General features: G+C 42.9%; 1 protein-coding gene across 2 annotated transcripts in view; it reads left to right on the plus strand.

Moving 5' to 3' along the window:
• GPR155 (G protein-coupled receptor 155) overlaps positions 1 to 10,756 on the plus strand; it is a 41,493-nt gene that overhangs the window by 27,631 nt on the left and 3,106 nt on the right. For both annotated transcript variants that reach the window (XM_081213326.1, XM_081213327.1), the window contains exons 10-15: positions 2,496 to 2,709; positions 3,031 to 3,138; positions 5,432 to 5,565; positions 6,707 to 6,802; positions 7,411 to 7,475; positions 8,329 to 8,463. In XM_081213326.1, the coding sequence (XP_081069452.1) occupies positions 2,496 to 2,709; positions 3,031 to 3,138; positions 5,432 to 5,565; positions 6,707 to 6,802; positions 7,411 to 7,475; positions 8,329 to 8,463 (752 nt within the window). The remainder of the gene's footprint in view (positions 1 to 2,495; positions 2,710 to 3,030; positions 3,139 to 5,431; positions 5,566 to 6,706; positions 6,803 to 7,410; positions 7,476 to 8,328; positions 8,464 to 10,756) is intronic.

Genomic DNA, 10,756 nt, shown 5'->3' on the forward strand with positions numbered 1-10,756 from the left:
TGTGAATTTTGCCTTCCAGGGGAGGGATGTCCTTTCAGCCCAAGCGCCTTACAGCCCAACCTTACAGAGGGCCATAAGGCAAAAGTTGGTGCCGTAACTGATGTAGTTCTTATCTTTGTGTACAGTAAGCTATGTTCCAGCCAAACAGCACACCCCTCGACCCAGGCAAACAAATAGCGTTTCAAGCAGTATTGAAATGAGGGCAGTGATGTATGGCCTGAGGAGAATCACAGTGACTGCTTGGAAGACCTGGATTAGGCTTCCTCAGCCTCGGCCCTCCAGATGTTTTTGTCCTACAACTCCCTTGATCCCTAGCTAGCAGGACCAGTGGTCAGGGATGATGGGAATTGTAGTCCAAAACATCTGGAGGGCCGAGGCTGAGGAAGCCTGACCGGGAGGGCCTTGTTCAGCCCCTCATCCTTAGGCTTTCCCACCCCTACTATGCACTTTCTGTCTTTATACAGCAGTACTTCGGGTTACAGATGCTTCAGGTTACATACGCTTCAGGTTACAGACTCCGCTAACCCAGAAATAGTACCTCAGGTTAAGAACTTTGCTTCAGGGTGAGAACAGAAACCGTGCAGCGGTGGCGCAGTGGGCAGCAGGAGGCCCCATTAGCTAAAGTGGTGCTTCAGGTTAAGAACAGTTTCAGGTTAAGAACGGCCCTCCAGAACGAATTAAGTTCTTAACCTGAGGTACCACTGTAATGAAACACAACTTCCAAGAAACAAGGTGTAGAATTGACTGCATCCCTTAAAAGCAATACTTGAGAAGTGCATTAGCAGCCGAGATTTCTATATGCTTGACAGAATTACATGCATGGTGCTGGGTAGAGAAAGGGGATGTTGACAAAGTACTGAGGATTACCGTATTTTTCGCTCTATAACACGCAGATTTTTGCTCCTAAAAAGGAAGGGGAAATGTCTGTGCGTGTTATGGAGCGAATGTGTGTCCCTGGAGCCGAAAAATGAGGCAAAAATCAAACCGCGCTTCAGGGAGAAGGGAGCTCCGTGATACAGGAAGCTGCTTTCCTTCATTCTGCCTCAGGGTCTTACTGCCCACCCTGCTCTGTTTCGTTGCTGTGTTTGCTCAAACGGAACAAAGAGCAGGGAAAGCCCCTCCCCTCCAGGCAAGTAGAGAGGAGAGCAGAGCGTCGCTCTATCCTCTCCCTGCTCCGGAGGGAACAATGTTTGTGAAGGGAAGAGAGATTACAGGTTCGGCTTAAAATTCTGATTTGACTTCCTGCTTTTTGTTTTTGGAGACACACAGCATTCAAATATGCTTTCTTCCATTTAAAAGGATGAAATCCTTAAACAGTGTTTTGCCTGTAAATTCATGCGATCTGGAAGATTACAGTGTCTGTACCTCTTAAGGGATGGCAAAGCTTAGGTTTCGCTGCTAAATAGTTCTTAATGCAGTTAAAATGCTTTCTTCTGTCATGCTGGTGGGAGGGAGAGAGAGAGAGAGAGAGCGCACGCTGGCTGGCTTGGGTGGGTGGATGGGGGGAAACTTTTGCCTTCCTTTCCTCACGTTATAGCCCTCTCCTGCATTCTTAGCCTTCTGTGTTTTTCCTTCCCTCCCCACTTAAAATGTGGTTACAAAGCATGGATCCTCAGGATCTTTGCATTGGGTCACCCCAAATTCACCATCAGAGCACACAGCATGTCCATGGCTACAGCCTGCCCCCCCAAAATCACACACCCATTGTTGCCTGGGGCTGCAATGGTGCAAAAACGTGGTTACAAAGCATGGATCCACATGGATCCTCAGGATCTTTGCATTGGGTCAGCCAAAATTCACCATCAGAGCACATAGCATGTCCATGGCTACAGCCTGTCCCCCCCCCCCCAAAAAAAAATCACGCACCCACTGTTGCCTGGGGCTGCAATGGTGCAAAAACGTGGTTACAAAGCATGGATCCACAGGGATTCTCAGGATTTTTGCATTGGGTCACCCCAAATTCACCATCAGATCACATGTCTGTGGCCACAGCATGAAGCACAAAAATGATACGTCCACTGTTTCATTCAGCATATTTTTTCCCTTGTTTTCCTCCTCTAAAAACGATGTGCGTGTTATGGTCAGGTGCGTGTTATAGAGCGAAAAATACGGTAGATTATTTTGCTTGAGAACTTGCGAAGCTGACATTAAACTTGACATCTGGTGTACAGTATGAACCAGAGGAGGCACAGGTTTCAGCAGGAAGTTCTAAATAAAGCTGAGGTAGGTGTGTGGCAAATGGAACGTTACTATTGTATTTTTTGTTCCTTTCTCCCCCTCAAAAAGCGGCTTGTACTGTAATACAAACATCTGTTCCCAGCCTTTGACTTTAAAAACCTCGAATAAGCAAATAGTATTTGTTTTATTCAGTTTTCTAGAGACACAGTGATGCTGAATTTCTGATTCTTTTCAGCATGGTCACATAGGTTCTTTCAAATGACAAGGGACCTACTGAACTCCTGCCTCTCTCTCTCCCCCTCCCCCCATTTTTGCAGATGATTATCACAGCAGTAATCGTATCCATCAGCATATTGATATCGGGTGTATCACTCATGTGTATGAACAGATCTGGAATGGAAGCCAGCTATGAGGTGTTGACCCAAGATTCCCAACACAGTCAAACAGAGGAAACAGAAAGGGAATTTAACGAGCACAGTAGATCTCCAGACTGTTCTTCTCGTTCGTTGGTGGACCCTTCAATGGAAAGAGGTATGAGAAATCCTTAATAGAAGAAGCCTGGTTACCTTTGACGGCAATAGGGCATGCTAAGGCCTCTGTCAGGAGATTGTTTTCCATTTTGTTTTGACCCAGGCATGCATGTTCCACACCCAAACTTGTAGACATTGCCACTTGCGATCTCCTGCTCACCTTGGCAGTGATGTCTGAATGCCCGCCTCAAATAATGTACTGCAGTCAAATTGCAAACCCACTGTAGGCCCATTTAATTTAAAAGAGCATAATCTTGTCTTGCTGTGTCACAATACCCTCTAGAAAAATAGACACCTTTCTAATCTGCCATTTTCCCTCTAGGGTGCTGTGAGTGCCAAAAGCCGAATAGAAGGTTATGCTGTTCTGAAGGAGAGCCAGGATCCAGTCGTAGCAGCGCCCGCGATAACTGCACGACATCGATTGAGACAGGTGAAGCACAACTGTAGTATCCTGTGTTCAAGCCCGTTTACAAGTTTTAAAACGGAAGCATGCGAAATTGCGAAATTGCATATCTGTTCATTAAGAGGCCTGCATGTGCACGGCCAAGAGTACACCACCCACATTTCAAGTTACGAACCTTTTCACATATCAGTCCCGTGAAGGAGGTCTGTGCGCAGGAAGGGCAGAGAGGGTCAGTGGCTGTTGCCCTTTTCTATGTGTGAACTTCCAGCTGCACAGTTAATATATAAAGGGAGCTCTTATGGTTGAGTTTGGTTGGTGTGTGTTTTTTTCCTTCAGAGCATCATGTGTGTACTTCGTATTCATGTACTGCCACACAGATCTCGGAAAATTATTTGATGGTAACTGGCCAAACTGATAAGCTTAATTTTTAGTGAGTGAAAAAATGAATACGCCCAAAAGTAACTTTTGACAGTAGGGGTGTAGGAAGTCATTCACTGCCTCCTGCTATAATTTGGGTGAGGGTTAGAATGGGGCAGGCGGGACCGTAGCTTGCTTTTGAGACAGCTGGAAAAGCAAGGCATCATCCCACTAGCCCCTTTGCACTTTCTGCATGTAGGGACACAGGTGGCGCTGTGGTCTAAACCACTGAGCCTAGGGCTTGCCGATCAGAAGGTCGGCGGTTCGAATCCCTGTAACGGGGTGAGCTCCCTTTGCTCTGTCGCAACTCCTGCCAACCTAGCAGTTCGAAAGCACGCCAGTGCAAGTAGATAAATAGGTACTGCTGCGGCAGGAAGGTAAAAGGTGTTTCCGTGCGCTCTGGTTTCCGTCACGGTGTCCTGTTGCCCCATTGTGCCAGAAGCAGTTTAGTCATCCTGGTCACATGACCCGGAAAGCTGTCTGTGGACAAACGCCAGTTCCCTCGGCCTGATAGCGAGATGAGCATTGCAACCCCATAGTCGCCTTTGACTGGACTTAACCCTCCAGGGGTCCTTTACCTTTTTTTTTAAAAAAACTGCTGCACCATCTCCCGCAAACTTCAGAGAATATTCTAAGAGGCTTTATATAGGATGGATAGAAAACCATAATGTTTGGGGACGGCAACTCCCTACGTTCTTTGTAGGTCTATAGAGGATCGCACAACAAAAGAAGCATTAGCAGGAATAAAATAGACTTCACCTGTTCGTCAAGGAGGACAGCACAATCTTTGGCACAGTGAATGACTTGACTAGAGAGATGTGTGTGTCATTGGTTAACAAGTAAGGAAGAGGAAAGGAGCCTAGGCCTCTTGAACGACTCCCCTATGTTAACAGGAACTATCAATGCTAAGATTGGCAGCAGAAAGTGATCCAGTGTTCAGCTGCAGCAAGCTCCCTGTATGGGAATTTGTTGACCTCTTGCTGCCATCTGGTGGCAGGAACGATTTTTGCGGTCAAGAACTTTTGACGCTTTCTATAAATACGCCGAATTCAGCTTTAGAAGTGGAATTCATTGTAGTATTTAGCTGTCGATGTATATGAGAAATGAGGTCCACTTGCCAGTGCTATTTTTCTAAAAAAAGAGGTGCCGGAACTCACCACAAACACCTTCCTTGTTCTCTTATAACAGCAATGGTGCTGGAACAGAGTTCCTGCTGAAAAAAGCATTGTCGCTTGTGCAGTGAAACCTTCCCGCTTCCTATCCCCACGTGCCCCGTAAATCTTTTCTGGGGCTTCACCCAACCCTCCAGAGCGGATTGTGGGGGAGCCCTACTGCATACAGCTTCATTGAACCCCGTCCTAAATTCTATTACGTTATGTTTTACCTATGGAATTTGATGTAGGGCCGAATAAATAAAATGCCAGCATGCTGATATTCAGCTTAGTAAGACTACACCATGTAGAAAGCATTGTGGGTCGGTATTTTAGTGCCAGTATTTCCTTTCTCATTTCTCTCCTCCCCACACCTGGCCAGGAAATTTAGTGTTGGATTAAAAGCCTGTTCCAGAGAATGGCTTTAGTGCTGTGCTGTTTTAAGCTATTCAAGTGGTAACTGCCCCTGTTGCTTTGTAAGGTCACAGAAATAGGGTAGCTGTTGGCCTGGGTCAAAACTCAAGTCTTTCACTCCTTGAAGCAAGCAGCCAATATAGTCTTTCACAAGCAAAGTAGAGGGGCGGGTTTGAATGCAATGGAAAAGAAAGGACATACAGTTTATTTTTCTGATTAGTGTTTTCTAGTGGGGGGGGAATGCTTTTGCTTTAAAAATATGATAGTAATCAATGCAGTATTTACATATCAATTGGGCAAAATGAAAAACTTAACATATTTACTTTAATGTTTTTCAGCGAATCGGTGCTTAAGTCCATGCAGTTCTCAGAGCTGTGCCTTGGTCCAGGAAGAGCAGCTTCTGCAAACTGGAGACAAGCAGCTGGCTAGACATGTGCTGCTCTGCTTGCTTCTCATTGTGGGCCTCTTTGCTGTAAATTGCATTTTTTTCCCCCACCTCTTCTGATAACTGTTTTAGTTCATTGATTCACACCAATGTTTAGGGAAGTCAGTGCAGGCAGGGGAAACTTTCAATGCCATTATAATTTATGCAGCATTTTTTATTTGCTGCATTTATATCCCATCTTTCTTCTGAAGAGCTCAGTGCATCATTCTCTTCCACCCCCAATCTTATCTTCACAACATTCATGTCAAGTAGGTTGCTTGCATTTGCATTGAAATTCTAGAGGTCCTCAGCAATGCACAGTGTTAGAGTTCACAGTAGGTGGACCAGTGGTCTGTGATATCGTCAGTTTCCTGTCTACTCTTCCTTAGTTGTGTTAATATAAGAACATTGCATAAACCCCTTGCATGGAATGATGTCTGAAGTGACCTGCATTAAATAGTGATAAGCCATCTGTTGAGGTGTAATGAAGAGGTATTGCACAAAGAGTAGCTGGCATGGCGTCTTTCACATGTTCTGGGCTACATTTTCCCTAATCTTGCTGACTTGGTCCAATGGGAGTTGAGTCTTAACAACCTCTGAAGGACACCCTGTTGTCTACCTCTGAAATAGGCTACCACACCTGTAGTCGTGCTTTCCTATCCTGTTCCGAGTGTTTGTATAACAGCAGACAGCATTGGAGTGATAAAGAGATGGGCTGGTGGTTCCATCAGCTGTGTATTTAGTGAAATGAACATTTCATTAAATTCTTGGGGTGTGGTACTCGACCAAATAGTTTTGTAAGTCAAATGAGTTGTGTTTGGACATTGGGGCTTCCCCTGTGTGCCCCACCATATCCAAATCTGCTCCATAAGGTAGTGGGAACCCCCAGAACAGATTTAAGAGGGTGCATAGGGGTGGGAAGGGAGAACATTCTCTTGCTTCGAGACAAATCCATTGTGCTGATGGACTGTTCCCCCTTAGTGCTACTTTGAATACATGCAACCCATGACTTTACTATATTAGTACAGAGACAAATGGCTAGTAGCTTTCCATTGGAAAAGCATTTTATTAAACAGATGTACATTCCACCTCGTTGCAAGCCCTAAAGTGGATTGCAATAAAAATAACAAAATTCACACACAAAAAACGTGAAGCTTTAAAAATATTTGTTCTTCTTGTCTTCCCCCAGAATTTATCCAGCTGTTTGTGGTGGTTGTTCAACCAAGAACCTGGAAGACTCTATGTGGAACTACAATTCTTTTGTGCTGTATTTAATTTTGGCCAGGTAATATGGACTCTGACATCACACCTCCGATCTTACATTCACTTGACTGAGACAACATCTCACTGAACCCAGTTAGCATGCATAAGAAGATTGGGATAAAAAGAGTTTGCCAGGAAGGGGGGAAGGGCCCCCTCTTTGTTCCTTTGCTTATTATGAACTTGAAGAAAATTATGTTGAAAGTACTCGCTCTGTCAATGTGCTCTGACAAGTTGCACTGGGTTCCTGCCTGCTGTACCAGTCTTTAAAGGGAGGGGGGAAATACTCATTTCCAATAGACAGATGTTTCATTAGCATCTGTCACCAAGACAGAGGATGGATGGATGTTTCAGCATTATCAGGTGACTGTCATCAAGGTCTGTAGATTTCAATGAGTGCACATTATTGAAAGTAGTCATTAACTTGTAACTTAGGTATTTGTACTAGCACTTATTTTAATTCCTGCTGCTGTTACCACATACACACTTGTGTGTGAGAACGTGTGTGTATAACCTGAAGTAAAATAAAAGCCACAAAGTGTCTTGTGATACCTTAAAATTCCTTAGATTTTAGTGGTCTACTTATCAATGTTTCTTTTAAAAAAAAATAAATAATAATCCTTTCTTTTTCAGGGATTCATTTCTTTTGGAATTTTTGGTTTAGACAAACATCTTATTATTCTTCCATTCAAACGGAGGTAATTTTCCAAATAAGTATATGAATGTGTTAATAATGCCAACTGTCTTTCAGATTTAACCCCCAACTAATGTTATTTCTGCCTTCTCTTCCGTGCAGCTCTTAACTTTTGTACCATTCACGAAACAACATTCACATACATGGAATGGGGCTTTCTCTTCAACTCATTCTCTGTGGCCCTCTGTTCTTGAGAATCTGCTATATGGGATTGAGGGGGGGCTTGAGGATGGTAGGAGATATTAATACGGTGGGCAGGGGTGGAATTTACAAATTGCTGTCCTCCTTACACAAACAGAGCAGCTTAGGATCCAAGCTATAGTCACCAAATGATGGAACAAGTGTGTATAAATCAGCCCAAAGGGTACAATCACACCTCGGAAGTCGAACAGAATCTGTTCCAGAAGTCCGTTCGACTTCCAAAATGTTCAGGAACATGGCTCTTGAAGCCATCAGAAGCCGTGGAAGTCGTGACGGTCGTTCAAGTTCCAAATAACATTCGCAAACTGGAACACTCACTTCCAGTTTCGCGTCGCGTTCAGGAGCCAAAACGTTTGTCTTGCAAGACGTTTGGCTTCCAAGGTATGACTGTACTTGAATTCAGGAGCAGAAATTCACACCTATTCGTCCCGTTTTCTATTCCATGCACAATTTTTCGAAGGCAAAAAAAACCCACAAAAATTCTCATACTGCTTCTCCCTTGAAACTAATTATTTTCAAAGACCTGATGTGATAACTCATCTATACATAATAGAAAGATAATGTACGTAGATATTTATAATAAGACGTTCCTATTTCTTTTTATTTGTTGTAATATTTCAGTGGGCTTGTTTCAGATTGACTTTTTCTCTCTCCAGGTTTGAATTCCTGTGGGGAAACAGGACATCGGAGCGCAGGGAATCCACTGTACCCGAGGAAATCCGGATGACGTGCCAACAGTTTGTTAATTACCACAAAGAGATGTGTGTCAGGAGCATTGTCCAAGACAGAAGGTGGGGCTGTATACCAATGTAAAGATTTATTCAAACTGTTTCTATTCTTGGATGATGGATACACTTTGCAATCAGTTCTGGTGTCCTAATCTCTGAGTGTTTTGTGTTGGAAATGCTTCCCAAAAACACTAAATATGCATGTGAAAGCCTCTAGACTTGTGTTTTGTTTTCTAATTCCTGCACTAAGGTATGCTTGGTCTTAAACCAAAACAACAGGAAATCATTTTCAAGATTCTTTTTCTGAGTTAACATAGTGTCAGACTAGTGGAAAGTGGCTGGCATTGCTGAGGGATTCTAAGGAACCAAAAATTCAGTGCAGTTTTGAAATTAGTGATTAAAGTCTTGAAAGGTTTGGTGTGTCGATTCAAAATGGCATGCTGTTGTATCCTGAAACTTAAGACAAGAATCTGTTCCTTGATCTCAGCAACTATCATACAAAATTGGCTTATGATACCTTAAAAGATCGTCTATATGCCTAGAGAACAAACTTCTTTCCAAAATATATAGTAGAGCATGCTAGTATGCTCAAATTATAGCCAATCATTTTACATGCTGATCAAAAACAATTTACAGTACATCTCCTTAAAATACATTTTAATAAATGTTTTTATTTAATTTTCCAGTATAACACAAAACAATCCCCATATAATAAATATAACCCCTCCCATAGAGTTCAGCCCATATATCCCATCACAGTTTGGCATGCATTGGCAGAGGTTGGATGGAGTTGATTTCTGATATGTTATAAAGGCATATCCTATTTCTACAAGGTAGTTTTCCATTTGTCACCTATTCAGTGTTTTTAACTGTTTAGTCAGCTTTTCCAACCCTTTTGATTTCAAGCAGGCAACTGCAAACAATCCAAACCCTTCCCATTTTGCGCAGTCAATAGATAAGCTGCAACCATTAGAAAGTCTTATTTAAAACATTTGAACCTCAAACATTTAATGCAAGAGCTCAAAAGTAGCGGTGGAGGAAACTACTGTTTTCGAACCTGTCGTCCTCCACGTAGTAGTGCATGAAACCAAGAAATCTTGGGCCTAAAACTCCCATCAGATGGAGTTCTTACTGATGCTACTCTTGGAAAACTTGGTGGTGTATTTTTTAATCACTTTAGAGATCAAACCTATTATGTACCTGAAGTCCTAAATCGGGTGGGGATCTATTCATTCAAATAGCAGCTGATTAGCAAAAGGGGACTTGGATGTATCCCAAAGCATGTAATTGTGGCTTCTAACTCTGCAAGATCAGCTGCAAGGAGACCAAAGCAGAGGGCCTGGGTGGGTGTATCTCAGCAGAAAGGTACTTACATTCCCTAGGAGATATTCAAAATGCTGTCTACACACCTTGCAATTTCTTGCAGGCAATCTTTGGGATGCAAAGTTCATTATTAAGTTTGACGCTCTGAATAGCTGTAAGGCAGGGCTTACACTCCAACTGTGCATTTTTAGATGCTCATTCACCTGCACAGTCAGGACTGAGGAAGGGTGTTGGAGAAAATGGGATTGTGTGTCCATGGGGCAATAGCTGTGTGTGTGTGTGTGTGTCTGTGTCTGGTGTTAGGGGTGTATGATTATATGTGGGTCTGGCCTTGTCCACTCTGAGAATGCAGCCCCCACGACAGCTTTTCACCAGGGTGCTGCAGCCCTTGGCCTGAAAGAAAGTTCCCTACCCCTTTCCCAAATGAGAGAGTAGTGTTTGTCACGATGTTTTCAGATATAAGCAGTGGGGTTTCCAGTTCAGGATTACATATTTCCCAAAAGTTTTGTCTTTTGGGATAAGGGGTATATAATAAACTTGCTGAAAAGGAATTTTAGAACAGTAAGATGGCTTGAGTGAACAACTTAGGACAATTCTGCTGAATTCTTTGTTTTTTAAGTTCTGAAACGAAATGCTTTTTTTGTTTTGAGTATGTACATTTGTAGAGTGCCCTTATTTCCATACTGTGGTGAAATATATGCATTCTCTTGATCCTTTCTCATGTATGTGTTTTTCTTCTAATGTTTTTTCTCTCTCTCCTCAGTTGAATGTTCTGCATCAGTCCTCTTCTGTTGTTGTTTCTTCTTCTTCTTCCATCCTTTTGTGTGTTGGATCTGCTTCACTTCACTAATCCAAATAAATTTTTGCTCATCATTTTAATAAAAATGCTGATGGGTTCCTTCTTTACGTTGGTTTGCTGCCTTGTGTAGTTGGTCATATTGGCTTGCTCTAACTCTTCCTTACAAGATAAGCAGAAACATTCACTATCACAGGTCAACTTCTGAACAATACCCTTGTGGCTGTGGGTAGTTTT

Source organism: Podarcis bocagei (assembly GCF_964188305.1).
Source record: "Podarcis bocagei genome assembly, chromosome: 1".
Lineage (NCBI taxonomy): Eukaryota > Metazoa > Chordata > Lepidosauria > Squamata > Lacertidae > Podarcis > Podarcis bocagei.